Source organism: Pygocentrus nattereri, chromosome 14 (assembly GCF_015220715.1).
Source record: "Pygocentrus nattereri isolate fPygNat1 chromosome 14, fPygNat1.pri, whole genome shotgun sequence".
Classification (NCBI taxonomy): domain Eukaryota; kingdom Metazoa; phylum Chordata; class Actinopteri; order Characiformes; family Serrasalmidae; genus Pygocentrus; species Pygocentrus nattereri.
The window spans coordinates 20404461-20427147 of NC_051224.1; the positions used below are offsets into that span (position 1 = coordinate 20404461).

General features: G+C 39.2%; 2 protein-coding genes across 2 annotated transcripts; both read right to left on the reverse strand.

The window, feature by feature from the left end:
• Window positions 1–493: 493 nt before the first annotated feature.
• tspan4b (tetraspanin 4b) lies at window positions 494–13042 on the reverse strand. The gene is made up of 8 exons (XM_017697420.2): window positions 12459–13042; window positions 9421–9490; window positions 6551–6742; window positions 5847–5921; window positions 5100–5195; window positions 4474–4587; window positions 3392–3475; window positions 494–1287 (listed from the first exon to the last, which is right to left on the reverse strand). The coding sequence occupies exons 2-8, from the start codon at window positions 9487–9489 to the stop codon at window positions 1219–1221; spliced, it is 699 nt and encodes a 232-aa protein (XP_017552909.1). The 5' UTR covers window position 9490; window positions 12459–13042; the 3' UTR covers window positions 494–1218.
• Window positions 13043–15791: 2749 nt separating this feature from the next.
• si:ch73-248e21.7 lies at window positions 15792–19663 on the reverse strand. The gene is made up of 2 exons (XM_017697419.2): window positions 19365–19663; window positions 15792–17896 (listed from the first exon to the last, which is right to left on the reverse strand). The coding sequence occupies exon 2, from the start codon at window positions 17524–17526 to the stop codon at window positions 16189–16191; it is 1338 nt and encodes a 445-aa protein (XP_017552908.1). The 5' UTR covers window positions 17527–17896; window positions 19365–19663; the 3' UTR covers window positions 15792–16188.
• Window positions 19664–22687: the final 3024 nt, after the last annotated feature.

Here is a 22687-nt window from a genome sequence, read left to right on the forward strand (position 1 = left end):
ATCACGTCCTGCACTGACAGTCTCAGTCTCCTGAGGAGCGGTCGCTGCATCACTCATTAAGTATATGACTGTAACCAGCCCTGTTTGCTGAAGTGGTTCCCACAGATCTAAATACACAGGACACTTTAGTCACCAGCCACGTTTACATGCAGCCTAATAATTAATAATCCGACTAATAGCTGGATCCTAATAGTCTAGTCCGATTGAGGCCATTCAGAACACAATTTCTATCTGACAGAAAGAGCTGGGTAATCCTGTAAATAATCCGTTAAACAGAAGAATATCCATGTAAATGCCTGCCTCTGATTACACTCCCAATCGGAATGTTTAAATCCATTCTGCATGTGTGTCACATTATAGTGAAAGTTTATACAGTTCAACATGGCAGAAACTGGTCTGCAGAGGAGACAAAGTTTATGTTCTGATTTTTAAAAGACGGCGGTGGGACAGACGTCCAGCTTATGTGTCTCAGAACACGACGTCTTCTTCTCTAACTTCTTTAATAAGGACATGTGAAGGACGTTTTCCTGAGTCTCACATCATTTTAGAGCAATTAAAAACACAAGCACTGCTCACTGCTGCTCCTCTCACTGACATGGTAACGTCTACACTAAGTGATTATGTATATTATGCGTAATTTTGAATCTGACTACTTGTAGTGAGCATGTAAATGGAGATTTTCCATCAGACTGTTGAGTAGAGTGAGAATATAAACACCTCTGTCTCCATCTATAGTTGGAATGTATTCAATCAGATTGGCAAAAAACTTTGCATGTAAACACAGTGTTCCTACTGCAACAGTGGTGGAGTCTTTGTGCCTGGAGCTCCTGCCATCCATGCTTGAATAATGAGCCCTTTTTTTCAAAGTCACTGAGATGCTTTCCTCTTCAAAACTATTTTGAGGCCTGCTCAGCATTTTTATACATACCACAGAGCATGCTGGGATGTCAACTGCTTAAGGTTTTTCCTTTGATTTGTCACCCGTCTGTATCTCACCGTTTCTCAACCAACATGGAATCCAACTTTAAGAGTCAAAGTTTCCTGCAGGTAAGAATATCCAGCTGGGACAGTTTCTTTACTGATGCAAAGCACTGTATCCATTCTGAGTAATGAAGCTGAAGTCCAGTAAAGTCCTAAAAGAGTAAAATTCACTCCTAATTGTTATGCAATCTCTCGGCTATACACCAGATCCCAGGCAGCGCTAGGCCACACGCCAGGTCAGTCCATGTATTTTTCCGCACGCAGGATTTGGCAGTACATCAGCATGGAGAAAGCCAGGGCCAGGATCTGGAGAAAGAAAGAGGGAAAAATGCAGCGTGTGCAGTTTTTAATCTGGGCTTAAAATCACCTCACTCTTTTTTTTTTTTTAGCTTGTGGCTTCTTGTAAGACTGCTGGGTATGTATGCACAGTATGTATGCATAGTTGTACACTATGTTCAAAAGTTTTTAGACACCTATTCATCCAGTGTTTCTCAAATGAGGGATATTAATAAGATGTTCTAACAGCCTCTCTACTCTTTTGAAAAGAGAATTGGTGAGGTCAGGTACTGGTGTTGGATAGTCTGTTCTGGATCACTCCAACTCATCCCAAAGGTACTGGATGGCGCACCATTGCTCCAGAGAACACAGTTCCACTGCTCCACAGCCCAGTGGTGGGGGCTTTATACCCCTCTAGCCCATGCTTGGCACTGGATATGGTGACTTTAGGCCCGTGTGTGGCTGCTACATTCCCCTGGTCAATGCTTTTCTATTATGATTAAAACTGTAGGTGTGCAGCAGTTGAACGTGTGTCCGCCGAAATCACTAATTAGATGGACTGTCTAAATATTCTCTAACTAACTGTGTTAGTCACTCTTTATACTCTTGTTCACAAGTTTACGTTAAGCGGGTAAACATCTGCTGTTATCTGTAAAAAGATTCTAGTTTCGAAGTGGCTGCTGATACTGTGTTTAGCTACGTGACCGCCTTTAGTCTGTGTTCATAGATAACGGTGTCATACAGAGTCCTAAACCACACAATCAGGTCTATTACTTAAAGGGCCCATATCCTTCATTTTTATCTGGGTGTATTACCGTTATATTGCATAAGCTCCCCTATTACATTTGCCTTGCTCTATGTGCCAAAAGTGGTCATAATCCATTTATACATAACCATTTTATTCATCCGTAGGCTGTTTTTGTTACTGTCCTTTTAGGACCTCTCTTCTCATTGCTTTGTAATGTGTTGCAGCCTAGACTGCACTTTCAATGCAACACCCCTTATGTCTGTAGTATAACGTTAACTGCAGGAGGCTGAATGGGCAGATATATAAATGATTTCAGAAACAATTCATTCAAAATGGGCAGTTTTGTTTGTGTCTGTCCATGATTGGTCCCTTTAACAGCTCACTGCTAATTGGTTTGGTATATGCTTTTACTGCTTTTTGGCTGCAGTAGCCTCGTCACTTCAGCGCAGACCTGAAGAAGTAAACAGCCACCAAACATGTTGAACGACTACGTTTGGGCTCAATCCCATTTATTCTTTATACCCCTACCCCTTGTTTTCGAGTGTCACCCTAACCCCTTGGAAATTAGTTACAAGTGGCAGTGGTTGAAATCTTGCCCTACAAAATGGGACCCTCAAATGAAGGACGTAAATAAAACATTCACGTTACTTCATCCACAGCTCCTAGCGCTGCTCTGTAGGCGGCCGTGCCCGTCTGCAGTGACAGGAGAGGAGGGTAAATTCAGCTCCTCACCGCTGGGCTTTAGTTACATTTAGGGGTCATATTGGGGACAGTTACTTAAGCTGAGGTCAGCTACTCGCCAGCTTCTTTGAATTTTTCCTTTCCTCCTTAAATGGCGCAGCAGTTACATTCTGCCGCTTTAGACACCTGGACTGTTTAAGGTGGAATGGGAAAGTTAGTTAGCTAGCTAGCTACCGAGACATTAGCATGCTATTAGCGATTTTTATGCTCGTTACGACGAAAATGACCATAATAGACTGAAACGATAATAAACTAAGATAATACAATGGTCATCGTAATTTTTTAACAGAAAATTCTCACATTTGTGTGGTTTTTTTTTGGTCGCTTGTTCAGCCATCTGGCTGATTTTTTTCTTATAACACTGTTTGAAGTGAGTCTCTAAAGTGAAGTGGGATTGGGACTGGGCCTTGGTGTGAGGTGGGAAACTGGAAAATGTGCTAAAGTGAAGTGGGATTGGGACTGGGCCTTGGTGTGAGGTGGGAAACTGGAAAATGTGCTAAAGTGAAGTGGGATTGGGACTGGGCCTTGGTGTGAGGTGGGAAACTGGAAAATGTGCTAAAGTGAAGTGGGATTGGGACTGGGCCTTGGTGTGAGGTGGGAAACTGAAAAATGTGCTTTTTCGCTGAAGTGTTGCTTTAAAATTACCTGGACGATGCCGAGGCAGACCCCAAACACCAGCACTGACGTGATGTTACTGAGGAGGAAGTTCTTGGCCTTCTCGTAGCACGGCTGAGTCAAAGAGAGAGCAAAAGACAAAGTGACCTAACAGGAGACGACGAGAACATGTCACACCACGTGCAGCTCTGCTTAAATGGCTTATTCCAGCCGAGGACAGTAAGTGTGCTTGTAAAAACACAGCTTGGAGCTCCACATGAGATTTACAGTGTCAACCACGTTTATGCTTGGGTACAGGACTGTCTCAAAGTCTTAGACCAGCTGATAAAATTACACCAATTTTTGGATGCAGGGAGTGCAAGTTTGGATCAAACCAGGGATGCGAGTCTCTGGTCCTGGACCCACTAAACCTGGTAATTAACAGATAAGTCACATCAAGTGCGTTTGAGCAGGTAAATCACCCAACTGTGCTGGACACTAATCCTCCAGGACGGGACTTGTGCACCCCTGGATTAAACATTAGAACAAATACAAATAAACATACATACAGTAAAAAGTAACAAGAATTTGGTCACACTGATGAGGTGGTGGTAGTGTGTGTTGCGCTGATCTGAGTGGATCAGACACAGCAGTGCTGCTGTAATTTTTAAACACCTCAGTGGACTGAGAATAGTCCACCAACCAGAAATATCCAGCCAACAGTGTCCTGTGGCCACTGATGAAGGACTAGGGGATGACCAACGCAAACTGTGCAGCAGTAGATAAGCTGTCTTCTCTGAATTTACATCTACAAGGTGGACTGACAAGGTAGGAGCGTCCAATAGAGTGGACAGTGAGTGGACGCAGCTTTTAAAACGCCAGTGTTTAGCTGTTTTATTTATTTATTTATTTATTTATTTATTTATTACAATACTAGGGTTTTTCCTGAGCCAATTAATCAAGTAAATGCTTACTGCCCTGAAGATGTTGTTCTTTATGAATAATTTCACTGACGCACTTCTGCACAATCGTTCAGCGGTCATTCATTGCAAATGGTTCACATTATGCGTGCAGTTTTGGCATGTGTGGCACAAAGCTGACCCCTAACCCCTCATTTCTAAAAGTGAACTGACCTCTTCCCATCTGTGGCAGGGGTCAGTGCCGGGTCTGCAGCAGGATGAAGGGAGCTGACCTGTTCCAGTGCTGTTGTGCCAGTCAGTGTGGTTGCTAACACCACAGCACTTAAACTGAAGGAGACAGAAATCATTTCATTACATATTTATATATTTATGTACACACACACACACACACACACACACACATATATATATATATATATATATATATATATATATATATATATATATATATATATATATATGTATATAAAATATGTATCGCTGTTGTCAGATTAAAACCTCATATCTCCAAAATGGTAACTTTACAGGAGAAGAAAAAAAAACATACTCTACTTTTCTACTTTTAATGTAAGTCTATGGAATCACACTTTTTTCCAAGCAAATTTGGGTAATTTCTGTTGGTCTTTTCATCATGAAATACGCGCAATATATAGGACCACAGGCATTTTCAAATTATGTCAAAAACTGAAAAATGGAGATACGAGGTTTTGTTCCGACAGAAGCTATATACATATATATATATATATGTGTGTGTTTGTGTGTGTGTGTGTGTGTGTGTGTGTGTATATATATATGTATGTTTGTTTCAGGGGACCTTGAACGATTCAAACTCTTCTTACAATTTTCTGCATGTTGTCCCAGGAGTTCTTCAGGTCAGTGTTTTTGTTGTAGTCCTTCATCCCCTTTATCAAATCATCCTTAGCTTTCTCATCCAGCTAGATAAGAGAAAAAAACAGACACCTGGAGTTTTTATGAATTCAAAAAGCAGTTTATTAAATCATTGCATCAATCCCTATTTCACCCATAGCTGATGAAGCTCTTTAGTATTAATATTACTGAGTTAATTAATCAGCCAAGACACGTTTGGTGTCTGAAATATGCTTCTTTTGTTCTGCACCAGGGGTGCTACTGTAGCTAACAAGTAAAGACTATAGCCACCAATTAGCGTGGTGGAAACTGCACACACTCGCTTCAAACCCTGTGAAGTTGTTAATTAATCTTTATTAGACTTGATTATGTGATTTCTGATGCTGTTCGATACACTGGCTGGTCACATGGTCTATATTTATGTGTCTATATTTTTGCCCTGTTTTATAGATACACCAAACATGTCTTGGCTGATTGGCTACATTTGGGTTACAGTGCAACCTGTCAAGGTGCGTTTTCACTGTAAAAAGCAGTGGGTAGGGTTAAAACCAAATTTATGTTGCCTTCTAAGGGGAACTTGCTTAATGGTCAGGTACTGAATTAGCCACTGGTCATATCAACCCATTACAAAAAGCCAAAACACATGACAAAATCAGGAGCCGACAGTAACACTTAATGACGTCTGTGTTTTTTTTTCCAGCAGGATTGCAGGATCTCACCTCTTTGTGGTAGATGCTCAGAATCAGGATCAGAGTCACTTCAGTGAGGAACAGGAGCAGGAGGATCACAAAAAACTGGGAAAGGAAGAAGCAGCGCTGTCAGAAGGGCAGTCTGTGCTGGTGAAGATACCTGAGTATTCTGGTGCATAGCTGGACCAGATGAGCGTACTGGGCCTCATGGAGGGAGCACTGCAGAGACAGATCCACTCTTGTGTTCTTCCTCCTCACTGCGTTCACAGTGTTCTCTATCTATCTTTACATCTATTGTATGTTAACACTTTTTGTGAAGTTTGCTGAGCAGCATTTCTAAGTATGAAATGTGCTCTAAAGCAAATAAACTATTTTAGCATGAGGCCTGGTATAAGTGCTGTGTGGGGGTGTAACAATGCACATATCTTTGCTGTCCGAAGATAAACTAGTTTTTCGAAAAAATTTACAGGAGACAACAAAAACCTTCTGTAAAGGGCAGTAGCTGAGCTTAAATTATGCTGAAAAAAAAATGCAAAAAATGGAGATGCTAAGTTTCATCTTGAGTAAACGTAGGGTTAAAGGTTTTTCACATGACCCTCTAACAAAATAACCCCCAAAAATCAAAACCCCTAGAATTTAAAAAGCTCCTCAGAAAAAAGATGTTGTTTGAGCATAGATGCATGCGTAGCGTAAACCCCCGATCAGTGCACCCTTAATGGTTTGCAGCATCTCACCGTCATCAGCAGACAGCGCTGCTCCTTCAGGGCCCCTAGGCACCCCAGGAACCCTGTCACCATGGTAACGCCACCAGCCACCAGCAGCAGGTTGGCAGCCGAAAGTGAAGGAAAGGACAGCGGGAGGGAGGAGAACTGTGACTGGGTGAAGGAAAGCCACACCCCAACACCGAACAGGCCACACCCACCCAGCTGTTGATGAGACAGATTAGCAGAGGTAAATGCTAAGGATGTACTACTGTGTGTGCTTCTCCTTCTTATACTTCTGCAAATAAAAGTAAGTGAAAAAATATTTTATTTGGTAGTAAAATCAGTGTTTTATAATGGGCCCCAAAGTGACAGAGGCAAAACAGGGCCTTTCAAAAAAAATGTATAGTTGGTTGCAAATGTGTGACATGTCCTGTAGTCATTCCTCAGTGCCTCACCAATAAAGTGATGATAATGGCCATATAGGAGGTTAGTCCACACAAGGCATGGGCTTGGTGTGGAGAATTCACGTTTGAATCTTCTAAACTAATTTTAGTGGGTATAGATTGCACTTTGGTTCACTTCGTCTCCAATTTCTCTTATAAAGCGACTGTTGTTTTTTTTTTTCTGTGAAAAGTGAAGGGATCTGTACTTTAACTTAAAATAAGATTATTTAAACGAGCATTTAGCGATCACAAAAACACACAAAATGTGTGTATCCAACATTAATATAGTGATTATTGGCCATCCCACCTTACTGACACCGAACCTCTCTATGAAATAAATCTTACAACCATAACACAGTGTTACAGTGTTTTTGTTCAAGAAAGTCATTTCAAAGAAATGTAATGTTAAAGGAATTATTCTCCCCTCTTAATTATTTATTTATACATTAACTTGTGTCCCACCAACTTAGATTAAGACCCTGTTAAAAATCACTGAAGGCCTCAAATGAACTCTATGCAAAAAATGCCACAGAAATGGTTCTGGTTGGTTTGAAAATGATACTGAACTAAACGAACATCTAACCATAACCAATTTTATTATTATTTTATTCCCAAACAAATTTGGAATGTATTTTATTTTGTTAAAAATCAGTAGCCGCACAAGACACGTCACAAAAAAATGGTTTGGAATATTTTTTTAGTATTGTGCTTAGAGTTTATGGACCAAAGGAAATGGTAAAATGTTAGCTAGATATGAACATTAATGAGTTAATCTAATGCATTAGTAGCTAATGTGTTTCACTCACCCACGGAAAACTGCACTCAAATTCAAATTTCAACGGAAAATTAACAGACAGTTGAAACCGGTGAGGAATATGAATTTAGCTCTTTCTCATTCATATCATTAAACAGACTTAAAATTTTGATCATTAACTTCAGTTGCTGTTTTTGTGGTGTAAGTTAGTAAAGTTAACGTTAACCGTTTGACTCCTGGTCTGTTCAGTCAGTTTAGCCTCAGCTCGTTTCTAGTTAGTACTATAACAGGGAGTAAATCGGGGGTGAAGGCCAGCACTGTTTGGTGATTTCTCTGCTCTGGCACACCAGCTAAACCTGGCCATTAGCTGATGTGTCCAATCTGGTGTGCTCGAGCTGGAAAATCACCAAATTGTGCAGGATGAATTGTCTTTCTTTGTCTAAATATGCTATAGTAGCACATATGTTAACCGCTATCTAAAATAGATAGCTGTTAACTAGCTAGCTAGATCACTACATAAAACTACAGGTGGGCTATGTTGATAGCCTGTCACCTTATCAGAAGATGCTATCTACATTAAAACTATAGATAGGATAACCTGACCTAAATCAGCTTGTTAGAAATACTACCAGCTTTAAAATTATGGGAGATTTTGACAGCCAAAATCACTTTATCATGGTAAATGGTATTATTAAGCCTGATCTGTACCTATAATTTGTTTGACGTAAGGCTAAATTAACATGAACACCACAATAAAACATAGAAATTCTAAGTCACTGTACTACACTGCTAATGACATGCATGTGCAGTAGGGACCACAGATCAGCTACACTGGGATTTCTAGCTTGTACTGTTTTATTATGTGACTTGTTATACATTTATGACCCACATTTCAAACTATATGTAGAATGATGTGAAGTAATTTGCTTTAATTTAGCATGTTAACAAATTAGTGACCCACAGGACATTAATTATCTGGTAAAAAAAAGACTGGCTAATATGGACAGTGTGCTAAATTGAGCCTATATTGCAGTGTTTTTATCTTGTAGTGAAATTTTTATTTTTTTTTACAAGGAAACCGCTTTAGCCTGAGGTTGATTTAATCTTGTATTAAACTTAACCTGCAAAACGAAGCATAGTTAATGTGAGATGTTGGGATCTCAGCAAGTAGAGAATGTAGATCACATACTGAAAGCCATAAAAGCTGCTTCTTTTAGTTGGTCAGTTCATCACTGTAGCCATATTTCATAAGAATGATCCATAATGAAGGACAGAATCTGCATCTCCTTAAATCATATGCAAGAAACGGTTAATGGCTTTATGCACTGTAGCTCACTCATTAATGAAATAGTGCTCCAGGAATTTAATGTGGAGCCTCTTGAGAATGGGGTCAGCGCAGCCCCTTACTTATTGTACATTCAGCTAAGTCTCTATCAAATTGACTTTTCCCTGATCCTAAACCTAACACTCACTCTGACCCTAGTCCAAAATGTAAGCCTAACACCGTTAATATTCACCGACAGATAGTTCGTTGATCAAGCGAGCGTTAGTATGTAATCTAAATGGGAACATCAAAATATAGTAGGACTTAAAATGTTATGTGTATTCTGTTTGTTGTACCCAAAATCCCACAGGTTCCCAGGGAAAGGAGCCCCACAGTAGTGTGAACCTTTGACCAGTGAACGTGGCTTTTTGGGACTCACCCAGAAGATGAGGTTGAAGACGAACATGAGGTACTTCACACAACACAGGCAACCCCGTGACACGGCCATCCTGAGAAAAACAGGAAAGAAACAGGAAAATTGCACAGCTGCTGCTGAAAGGACACTAGAATGTGTTACGTTGTGTCTGGAAACTGATCTTGGTCATATGACTGGCAGTTCGTTAGTCTTTGTTGCAGTGTTGGCCTTTCAAATATTGAAATTGCAGTAAGCTGTAATAGTCAAACAAGCCCTGTAACCCATCATAAAACTGTTTATTGTTTGCTTTGAACACCCTGACTGAACACAGATGTTCTGAAAATGTTTTTACAAATGAAAGCCTTCAACAAATGTTAATAATATTTTTTCTTTAAATCAATGCAGGCCAGTATGGGTGAGCAATATGGCAAGAGTGTAACATCATAATACTTCAGTACATTTTCACAATACATGATATGTATGGCAATATTTAGTTTTCCTCAGACTTAATCCATCGAAACAGACAAAGAAGTTACACACACTGCACTAAAGCCAGTTAAATAGGACTGTTTGTTATAGATGACATTAGTTATATTGGCAGATACTTAGCTACAAAAAAATTACCACAGTTATTTGGATTTAGCACATATTTTAAACTGGTATTTGATGATGTATTTACCGTATTCTTGAGGAGCACAACCTTTAGACATTGCTGGGCTGCTGTGCCAAAATCTACATTTATTTGATTTTACAGCATTGCACTGCTGTCAGAAGAAAACCTTGTATCTCTGTTTTTGTTGTTTTTTTTTGATGTTTGTTGCCCTTCACACTGTGCATTAATTAGACCCACAGAAACAGCCCAAAATGGCTTGGATAAAAATCTGGTTCCATTGACTTACATGAAAGGTAGAGTATTTTTTTTCCTATTCCTGTAAAGTTATAATTTTGGAGATATGAAGTTTTCTTCCAACAACAGCATCTTGTAACCCTCTGCAAATAAATATTACATTTCTCTGTGACACTAATCAAGGTGGATCTAGTCTTAATACCTACATTTTATGAGTGTTTATGTATCAGCATTGATATCAGTGTCAACAGACATGCACATATAAAAACATCAGATATTGGCATTGGCCAACAAGTCAGTGCATCTCTACTATTTACATCTATTATTTAATGAAGCATGCAATTGGTGAGTGTCCTTTAAGTACTGACAGTATATATGCAATGCTCAGAAAAGCATATAGTGACATGATGTGATGTAACTGTTTATGATGAGATCATGATATTGGAGGAGGAGGATGGGTTCCCCTTTTGAGTCTTGGTTCCTTTCATGGTTTCTAACTCTTGCTCTTAGGGTGTCACCACTGGTTTACTCTTGAGAGCTTGGACATGGATTTTTCTGTAAAGCTGCTTTGTGACAATGGCTATTTTAAAAATATATATATAAACTTTGACTTGACATGAGGTATTGCCAACCTCTACAGGCCAAACTTTCACTTTCAGAAGCATCACTTTCAGAATCGTGGTTATATTTTGTCAGTGTGTTTCAGCTCTTTTAAACATGTATAGGTGCCTTCGCTGTTTTTTTATATGCTCTTCGTGGTCAGCTGTGTCTGTTCTGAGCATGTTTGTTAGCTTTCACACTCACTCCAGTGGAATTCAGTGAGCTGCTCTTTGGAGGGAAGTGTTCTTTCCTGGCAGGAAGGAACCACCCTGGCCTGCACTGCTGATAGCACTTAGTTCACAAACACTCTTCTACACTGCCCAGGAACAAAACCTGAGCCTCTCCTAAAGACTAAACACACACACACACACATATATGCACAACCAAACCAAGCTGAACGCTGAGACAAGTATAAATATCCTTCCTTTTATGCAGATTTCCCAAACATCATAGTACTGGCATTAGTCAAACATCTAGTATCCATTGTCCCCAATGGCTGGGGCAGACAGTACTGTAGCAGCCTAAATACAGTTTCCCTAGTAGAACAGAAATTACAATAGCTCTACAGTACTTGCTTTTCTCATGCTATGAGGAAAAAAGTGTTTTAAAGTGGAACCACATGCCTGTATGAATATGCATCCTTCAGGTATGAGATCATATACAGAAACCTAATTGTGTTGGCTCTCATAAGAGCATCCTTCCATTTTCCTTTTAAAATGTGAAACAAAAAGCAAAACTAGTGTAAATCGCCTTGAAAATGATACTGTTGTATGTCTGTCAGTGTTAGAAATACAGTTATAATCAAAGGGCAAATCTCACACCTGGATTTTGAACTTTATGAAGGTATTTTCTCTAAAAAATACCTAAAAGACATTTAACCCTATAAATAAACCAATATAGTGAAATAATCACTAGCTCTGTATAATCATTGCTATTGTATAATTATTTAATTGTTAAATATGAAATTTAATGAAATGAAAGTAAACAATCAAAATAAAACATATCCTCACACAATAACAGCTGCCTGCTTTGCTGTAATACGTTGTATATAGATCTCAACCTATAAATGAAAAAATGGGGTGTTTTTGCCCTGCTTTTTAAATTTCAGTAGTGTTTATTGACGTTTGTGAGCTTTGTTTGCCCTGAGTGCTAATGAATTTCTGATGTTCATGATGAACAAATACCAGATTTCGTTCCTCTGCTGCTCAGCACAACACAAAATAATGTCAATCAAGGGAAGACTATTCACATCAGTGGAGTCACTCTGATTGTAACTGCAGTGAATTTCCCGTCTTCACATTGGCCTAAAGTCAGTAGAATGTGTAATTACAAAAGGATGAAGGACGTGTGTTATAATCCATAATCCAACTTTATACACAAATTAAAGACCTGTCTTCTTACATCTGTGAAGTAGTAACACAGCGCTGATTGTAATAGCAGTGAATTTTAAGCTGAATTCAGCTCTCTGGTGAGGTCTCCATGCAGGCCTAATGTTAGTTAGATGTGTAATTACAAGATGGACTTATAATTCATCATCCATCAGCATCTGGAAACTATCCTCCACAGCTCTGTAATGACCATCACCAAGTATAAAGCACAAACATGTTTAATTTACCTGCTGGTCTGTGGAGTGCAGGACGGTGTCTAAGAAGAAGTCTGAAACTTTTCAGGAATTTTAAGGAATTTTCTTCTCCTGTGGCTCAAAGTGATGGCAGCAAGTTTGTCCCAAACTCACAATTTCTTTAAGTTTTGTTGTTTTCTTTTTTGAGCTTTATTCTTCTCTGATTGCCCCGACTTCTATGGACTCCTTTTGTTGCTGCTTCCTTTTCAGCCCTGCAGGAGAGGAGATGAGCTCTGTTTTCCTGTTTTGTAGAATTGCCGCTTCTTGCTGAGGGATGCTAAACTCCTCACTGGCTGAAATTGACTTGTTTTGATTATTTTCTCTCAAATTCCTTCTATGCCTCTTCAAAAAGTCCTCTTTGCTTCAGAAGTTTTTTCCTCGTAGTCTAAATCAGAAAACACCTTTTCCATGGCCGAAGGAACTGATCTTCTCTTTGTTACAGTCTCCTCATTTCCAGCTGTTGATATTTTATTCTTCTCTCAGTTGTTTTCTTTCTTTCTCTGCCTTGTTCCCAATAAGTTCCAGATGTAGTTACCAGCCCTCCCCTCTCATTCCTTCTCTCTCTCTATCTCTCTCTCCTCCCCCTTCCATTTGTCCCAAGAGAATCCATTCTTTTCCAAGACCCTCCTCCTCTTATTAAGTCTCTCTCTCTCTCTCTCTCTCTCTCTCTCTCTCCCTCCCTCTCTCCCTCTCTCCCTCTCACTCTAACTCTTTCCCTTGTCCGTTGGTTATGTCTAAACAACCTTGATGGATTGTGTTTGTCCTCAGCAGAGGGGCCATCATATATTTGAGCCCTTGCAGTTCCCGCTTCAGTTCAAGCCTATGTAAGTTGTCCACATTGTCCACAGTGGTTCCCCAAATACACAGAGACACATCGGACTCTTCCACACAAAAACACTCACTTTGACCAAACACTCACTGTGTGTCTTACTTTGACCAAAAGCAGTAAAGTTGAAAGCCGGTCAGTGGTTGTAACTGGACCTTATTCTGACATGGGTATACAGGTATACAGATGAATACAGTTTAACTTAAACAGAGCGGCATAGCCTCCCATGCACCTCAACTTTCCTGCCATGATGATAGACAATGCGGTCCGTACCTCCATCTAGTGGTGTTCAGTGGTCAGTGTACTGCCTTTTTAAGCATACTTTACTGAAGTTCACTAATGCGTGTTATTCGGCAACAGCCTCAGGCACCATTGTGGGTTAAACACTGTGTGGATTTAAATAGGGATGCATTGATATGGGAACTGTGGGCTGATGCCAGCATCCAATATTTTTCATGTATGTATGTATGTGTATATACATATATATATCTACTGATAGTAATGCTAATCCGTAATCACTTATAAACTGAAGAAATTGAGACTAGATCCATCTGCATTAGCACTACAGAGAAATGTGTAATGTACATTATATAGTGTACAAATACAGTAAAATGAATGCAATACAGATGTTAGCACAATCAGTTTTGAACTAATTCTGTTCTTCGAACTGTCACTGTCCAAAGGAAAACAAGTATCTCCAAAATAGTAACTTTACAGCAAAGGGCAAAAATGTTCTTTACTTTCAATATAAGTTAACGGAAAGTGATTTTACTCTAAGTGGTTTTGGAGCATTTCTGTTGGTCCAATCATTATGAAATTTTTTACACATAATGTAAAGAACGGCTGCTGAGCTGAAATGATGCAAAAAATGGAGACACGTTTTCACTGGACAGTGACGAAAGACAGCATGTTATTGGCTTGTCTGTATTTGTGTGCAAAGTCAAATTAAATAAAAATAATGAATGTAATAAACTTAAATAAAACTACCTTAACTCAGAATATGCTAAAGAAAATGACTTGATCTTATTCAAAATGACTGAGTTACTATCTCAACAATTTTTTAAGTTATTCCAACTTTCTTTGGTATTTAAGTTGTGCTTACTTAATTCTTTCATTACGATGTGCAGTTAGATTTTATGGTGGAGTACTGTTGTGCACCCCTAGTTTAATTTTCGCTTTCATTATCATGCACTTTTAAGTTTTATTTCAGGAGCCTGCACATAGGAAAAGGTTTGCTTATTGACCTTGGTGTGTGTTACCGCTCCTCAAGGTATTAGTCTGCTCTCACCGGCCTTCACTCTTAAGATTAAGATTAAGATTAAGTGACCCTTATTAGTCCCACATCGGGGAAATTTCACCTCCGCATTTAACCCATCCGTGAAGTGAAACACCACATACACACTAGTGAGCACACACACACTAGGGGGCAGTGAGCACAGTTGCCCGGAGCGGTGGGCAGCCCAATCCGCAGCGCCCGGGGAGCAGTTGGAGGTTAGGTTTCTAATAAAAAGCATTGTTTTGAGCTTCACCTTATTCACTACAGTTTCACTCTCATAGCCTTCTCTAGCACTGTGCTGTGATTCCCCCCACCTACGGTTTTGGTGGGGAACCTGATTGAATGTCGATTTTCCATGATCCAAAGACTAAGGCTAAGTTGTTATATGTAGTAAATTAGGTGGGTGCTTGTGCATGCATTTATTTGTAAAACAAATTGTAATAATATTAAATGAAACAAAAAAATTGATATAATTGTTTTTTAAATACTACCCCAAGCATATATGTTTTAGCAGCCAGTGTACCAGGGAGCTAGCTTTTCCTTAAGCAGCTTGGGAAAATGCTGAGAATGCTAAGAAAGCTTCAACATAGCAAAGGAGGCTGAATTAAAGAACCTAAAACAGAAGATAGTTTTAATATGGCACAATGTTTCATTCCTGTTCTAAAATGTATGCAACTGTAGAAACTAGGAAAACTCCTTCATGAGCAGATGTGTCCAAATTTTTCATTATGACTGTATGTGTTTAGGTGAATCTTTAATTGTGGCAGCTTTTAGGAATTGACAGAAAATAAAAACAATTTTGACTATGTTTTAAATTTTAGAAGAAAAAAAAATATTTTTGACCTAGACCTGTTTACTTCATCTATAGTAAGTGGATAAAAAGTTAGTAAATGTCTGTTTATATGTTTTTAAGCATATTTCAATGTTCTACATATGTGCATTTTTTATAAGTGTAATTTTTTATATTTTTAATTACAGGATTCTACTTTCCTCAATTCAACTGTTATTTACCCACACCAAAGATTTTGGAGAGCAGTACAAATCTTTGTTACCGTGAAAAATAAGATACCGTGTATGTACTGGGGGCACATTTCTAGTGCCTATCCTGTTGTGTTAGCAAGTGTTTTCATCCAAAAAGCGAGAATCTTTATTACTGCGTCACTACAGTCACGCAGTTATTCCTGATGCTATATACAAGTCTTACTTTGATAATATAATGACAAACTTAAATATCACTGATTTTTATTACGTTGTGTCACTAAGAAACATGCCTGAACACTGCCTAAATAAAGTCAAATGTTCCCCTTGTTAAGAAACTACTCATACATGTATGTGCACATATATTTAACAACCATTTGAATATAAAGTAGAATTTATTTATGCCTTAGAAATAAGAATTTATTATTTTATAAAAACACTCCAGTTTTGTTTTTTTTTCCTAAAAAAATGTATCAAAGTGATATAGACATTGCAACTCTGTCTACCAAGTATGGAACAAATAAAAAAATATATAAGCCCTGTGTGTATCCAAGTACAGTAGGTGGCAGCAAACTACTAAAGGATTTGCACTGTGGCATAAAAAGTCAAAGAGAGAGAAAGTTCGTTTCATACGCCAGTTCATTTCACACAGCAGTGGTGAGACAGAACGCTTCTCCTCCATTCACCTTGGGCTCCTTCATTTCTGTCATTCCTTTGGTGTCTTCCTCCTCTTTTTGCCCCCCTTCTTTTTGTTTTTCCCTGCCCTCTCCCTTCACTTCCTCGTCAATGTATAGCAGAGGTTCTTTCTCCTCCCATTTCTGAACCTCCATTGATCCAGGCCGTCCGACTCCATCATTTTCATCCAAAGCCACAAATGTACTAAGCACCGCATCAGTCCCGTCTGGCTTTTTATCATCTCCTTGTCCACCCTCTTCTGGACCTTCACACTCGCCCTTTTCCCCTCCCACCAGATTCACAGGCCCTGCCCAAGCGTCGTCCTCGCCCTTCTTCTTCTTGGACCTCTGGCTCCGCCCATTCATGTTCCCATGGCCAAAATTCTGCGTCCCACGTTTCTTTCTCTTTTTAATTAATGCGATGCAACAGAACATGAATATCACGCAGGCAGTGACCACCACAGCTGTGATGATAATGATCAGCCAGTTGGAACTTGTTCCACTGCTTTCAACTAGGGCGCCAGTCTTATTGAAGCCTTCACTGTCTGATGACAAATCAGTAAAAGATTCTGTAATATCTGGGGTAGAGTATTCTGCTTGATGCTGGGTGGTGAGGGTGTTGTTGAGGTGTATGGTTGCCATGGTGCTGGGTGTGGTTGCCATGGCGCTGGTTGTGGTTTCCATGGCGCTAATTGTGGCTTCTGCAGCACTGGGTGTGGTGTGATCAGATTCCTCAGGAAGGGATATTAGCATAGAAGAGGCCTCTGATGCCTTCACGGTTGTCTGAACATATGTTGGCACAGCAGGCGTTGGAATGTGTGTTGTTGCTTCTATCGTAGTAGTCACTTCATTCTCTACAGGTGAACTTGTGAGCTCTGGAACTGCAGGATCTGTGATCCCTTTGGTCATTGTGGTTGTTTCATGGACTGTGGGGGTGGGATCTTCTTGACTGAGTGTTGTCACAGGGTTGATTTCTGTTGAAAGTGTTGCCATGACCTGCTGTGGTGCTGTGGTGCTGAGGCTTGCTGACACAGGTTCTGTCACTGGCAAAAGAGTCTCAAGACCCAAGTTTCCAGTGGTGGAATTTGATTCACCATCCCTGGGGTCATCTTCAGGCTTTGTTGTGGTGACTAGATTTATATTCTCTGATGAAGTGGCACTATTTTCAGTTTTAGGTTCTGGAGTTGATGTAGTAACGCCATTAAAGAGTGTTGAAGGCTCCAACTCCTGGGCATGCAGGAGCATTACATGAGGTCCAAGAACCAGCGAGAAAAAGAAGGTGCTTAAAAAAAAACCTAGACCACACATCCTGTTTCAGAGGAAACACCTCACTGGAAACTTCTGTTCTCTGATACAGTCTAGGTTTTCGGTAGGTTGGTAGGTAGCTTTGGATGTTGCTTGGAGGATTAGGTATGTAGCAGGAGTTAGAGGATGTTCCAGATCTCCAGGTTTTGTGTAAGGGTGATGTCACATGTGTAATATCGCTTAGTTCCTCTGTGTTGGGCACTTATTAACAGACATTACTTCTCCTCTTCATTGACTCTCTGCGTTAAGTTCCTTCTTCGGTTTCCAGACTGCTGCTGTTCTGCTGGGTTAATCTTGCAGTAATCTAGGCCGGAAAGACACAACCCTTCTCTTCCTCTTTCTCCTCGCTGTCTCTCTCTCACTCTTAGTGCAGCTGTGGTGGAGTATAGAAAATAAGAGACAAACAAAATAAAGGGAAAGAGAGAGAAATATACTGTTAGTCACTAAGTAGTGTTCACAGGCCTACAGTGTAAAACTATTTATTGGATAAATGAGGAAATGTAGAAATGTGTGTGTGTGTGTGTGTGTGTGTGAGAAGAGAGTGTGAGAGACTATACAGCGTGGATTGTGAAAGTTGAACTGCACATCTTGCACATGCATATTTAACTAAAACAAAGAGACTACTTATAAGGCTATATCAGACTTAAAACTTTGAGTATCAGCCTTTACTGATACTGATCCACTATGTCTTCTTTAAAAATAACTAACATTTTAAAAATGATGTCATCTAAGATGAGCGTCTAAAAGTAGACTCCAACTCAGTCACTCTGCTACCCCACAGGCAAAAATACAGAACAACATCACACACTGTGACTAATGTGCGCTATTTTCATAGTTATTGTATATGATCCAGCTGTTTCTGCTGACATCACCCTAGTTTCTGTTTGGTGTATGATTTTTCAGCACAGCTTAACACACTGCTCACACATCAGCTTAGTTCAGTTTTAATTAGTTTCAGTTCAATTCAGATCAACTCCCTTCGATTTGGGTCACTTCAGTTTAGTTCAGTTTGATTCAGTTCAGTTAAGGTCAGTTTGTATCTTTTTGTCATTTCTCATCCTTTTAATGAAATAGGAATTTTTTCTCAGGTCATTTTTGACTTGAACATTGATATTCATCATGAATGTGACACACAGTGCAACAGGCATGAGGCTTTTAAAGTTATGTAAAAAAAAAACAGTTCTGCGCCGTTTACTACTAATCTACCAGCAGTGATCAGTGCTCCATACACACTGCTGTACAGTTACTGTATATATTATTCAGACAGACTAAGAATTATTATGTTAAAGTACTACGTTAAATACTAGAAAAAACTGTAGAATTAATCATATCAGCCATCCACCAGTGGACACATTTTAGAGAGCTGAATGGCCCTGAATCCGAGAGATAAATTGCATATAAAGCATTAAACTGTTGAGACATGCGGTCTAAACGTTCATTACTTAAAGAGGTTTCCACTGGCTCCTCTGTACATGGTGTTCCCGTAGATATATGGCGGAAAAGCTTAGCTTGTTCTCATAAGGCGCAATAGCTTAGATTTGTCACAGAAAGTAGAAAGGAGATGGATTGGGGTCAGAATTAGCTCTCCTCCCACAGGCCTTTCAGTATACAGGTGCTCATGATATTTTGTTTGTTTGTTTGTTTGTATTGGGGTTGAGCTTTATTGCTTCCCCAATTATAGACCCAACCTGTCCACTTACACCTTCCATCACAGTTACTGACCACTTGAGTTGAAGTCATAGTCAAGTCCAGTTTCAGCCAAAGTTTGTGAACTCATTGTGAACTTTACTACACTTTCACTCACCAACTGGTCAGCAAATACACTCAAGACTGGCACTTACCTTCATGCGTGAGTGTGTTGGCTCAGCCGCCATCAGCCACCAAATCCAATCTGCACGTGTCATGCTAGTATTGCGCGCATGTAGTTAGCACCTCTATCCTCTTACCTCTCGCTTCCTCTCTTTCTCACTCATATGTTCACTCACTCTCTCTCTCTCTGTCTCTCTCACTCCCTCTCTCTCTCTGCCTGCCCCCCCCCTACCTCTATCTCATTTTCAGCATGTATCACTCTCTGTGCCTGTATGCTTCTGTGGCTGCAGGAGGATGATAAAATAAGTGTGCTAGGTTATAGTGACTGCTTTGTTGGGTGTAGTTTTGAAGCTTTTGGTTTAGTCGGAAAAAAAAAGGAGAACCTCAAGGGGAAGTTGTGTGCTGGGTGTGATGAAACATGTGAGGCCGTACATGTGTTTATGTATGTGTGTGGCTTTTGAAATGAAAAACATCTAACTGTCTAACTGGTGCCTGTGTGTGTGTGTGACGGGCGCGTTTGTGCCTACATGGGTGTGTACGTGTGGAGAGGACAGGGTGGAGCAGTTTAATGCAGAAGCACGTTGAGAAAATAGAGAAAGCAGTAAAAGACAGGAACTTAAACGAAGACGCCTCATGCAGTGTCACATCAATATGTTGCTTCTCCATTTTGGCTGCACGTTAAGGGGGGCCCCCCTTAAGTGTTGTGTTTTGTGGACTCTGGTTTAAATAGTGAAGTGACAGCATTGCCTGTTAAAAACGTCAGTGATGAAAATAAAGTGTTAAAAAGGAGTTAACAGAAAATTCGGAGTTTTTCAAAACCGATGTGGCGTCTGTGCAGAGTTTGCGATTCTCGTCAAAAGTGAAAACATTAAGGACCAGCACTGCTACAAAACAATACTTCTGATGAACCTGCCCACAAAATTTTCCAAGGGAAAATAACATTTAAAAAAAATCCCCAAAACTCAATATGAAAGATCCACCAGAGTGGTTATCCATTCCCTGACAGCATAGGCGTGTGAAATGCTCTTTATGAGGACCTTTATTGTTTATTTTAACAATTTCTCTATGTAATGTATATTATAATACAGGATTTTTTCTCTTCTGTAGACAAATATTTTTAAAGACAGTTTAAAAAAACACTTTTTTCAGCAAAAATAATACTCTGCAGACTAAACTAAATAAATAAAGATGTTTAGTAATTTATTTTCCAAAATAAAATAAGACAAATCAAATATATTTTACACATTCAACTTATTTTATTATCTGCCTTGTCTAGGCTTGTGCAATGTAGATAGTTCCCTGCTCACTATTTAAAAAAAAAATATATCAAAATCACCTAATCATTAGGGACAACATGTAGGAGGACGTTTCTGTCAGCAACTGATTATGAATAACGCATTTAGACTTCAGTGACATGCAGGAAAACTAACTGTAGGCTATTCTTTTTAGCGTAAGTGTTCTTAGACAGGAAAACAAGCATTTCCACCATTTCAGTTTTAAGGAAAGTGTGAGAGGGGGTAACAATAATACCAGCTGGCTGAACAGATCTTCTGACGCAGTGCTGGTGGCACACATGAACAGGTATTTGTGTGCATGTTTTGTTAAGCTTCTTTTGTGAGTTTCCTCACCGTCAATAACATTTTAATGCAAATATGTCTTGAATTCAGCTGCAGCCCACAGTAGTGATTTTGACAGCAGGTAGGCAGGTAGTGATGTTGACAGCGCTTCATTACTTTTTTTCTGAGCAAAGTCTCCGACACCTTCTTTGGGGGAGAAAGTTTTGGCTCTTCCTGACATGCCCATTGGCTTCCTCTGACATGCCCATTGGCTTCCTCTGACATGCCCATTGGTTTCCTCTGACATGCCCATGCTCTTTACCATGAGAATTTTGACTGAAGCTTGGCTAGAATGATTGCTTTTATTTCTATGGTCAGTGGATCATCTTCATCCTTGGGTACAAGTATCTTTCATTCAAGGAGATTTAGCATTGGTAGCAGTTATAAGACAGTAACGTAATCCTCACTGGAGAGGATCTCTCTAAAGTCCACTACAGGTTTAAGTGCTGCATCAAGGCCTTCAAGCAGTGCCTGATCTTGCCAAGTTAGTGTATTGGGAGAACGTCTGTCTTTAGCAAAGACCTGTCTGATTGTTGTGGTCTGCGCCAGAATGCATTCCACTCTCTTTTGTTTCAATCCCCATCTGATTGGGCAGTCCTACATAAAAAAGAAAGAACAGCTATTGTAATAGAGCCAAAATAAAAATGTCTACTACTTCTACTACTATTATTAGTAATGATAATAATGCTAAATAATACTAACAGTCTTGCTAAATTGATATTACAACATTAAATGTTTGAACATTAAATATCTTGTCTTTGTAGTGTATTCAATTGAATATAGGTTGAAAAGGATTTGCAAATCATCGTATTCTGTTTTTATTTTTGTTTTACACAACGTCCCAACTTCATTGGAATTGGGGTTGTATTATTGTTATCATTATAAATCAAACATTGAAATCTTTATTTATGAAGCACTTTTCCTACAAGCAGTAGTAAGTGCTGTACAAGTGTTGAAATGCAGAAAGGAACAAAAAGATCAAACAAATCTCAAAAAAAAAAAAACTTATAGTTAAGACAGTAAAGCTATAAAATAACATAGTGAAATAAGTAGACTATTAGAGATTCAGAAACATCTAATAAAAGTAATAGTAAAATTATATGAAGAATTACAAAATACAATATTAAGATAATAAGCATCTAAAATATTATTGGTGTTCTTGTTCTCTTTCTTCTTGTTCTTCTCATTAATTATTATTATTATTATTATTATTATTATTGTTATGTTATTAAGAGTATCATGTAAGAGTATCGTGATTGAGTATAAAAAAGCTTCCACCAAAGGCAAACCAAGATGGATCTTGGCTCACCATTTTGCACCATACGTTGTGAGAGAATTTTCAAACAGTCAAAAAGAACATTTCTCAATCTCAAAAGAACATAGGTCTTTCACCATCTACCATACATAATATTGTGAAAAGATTCAGCACATCTGGAGAAATCTCTGCCCATGTAGAGCAACGTTGAAATCCACTGTTGAATTTTCATGACCTTCAAGCCCTGACATGTCATTGCATGAGAAACCATCATGCTACTGTGTTAAATATAGCCACGTTGGTTCAAGAGTGCTACAAAAAAACTGGTGTCACTTAACACAGGCTGCAGCTGCATCACGAAATGTTTAAAACTTGTAAAGAAAAACCATACGTCAATTCTGTGCAGAAACACCACCGAGATTTCTGAGCCGCATAAAAGGACAGTGTAAATGTGTTTGGTCTTTGGTCTGATGAATCCACATTT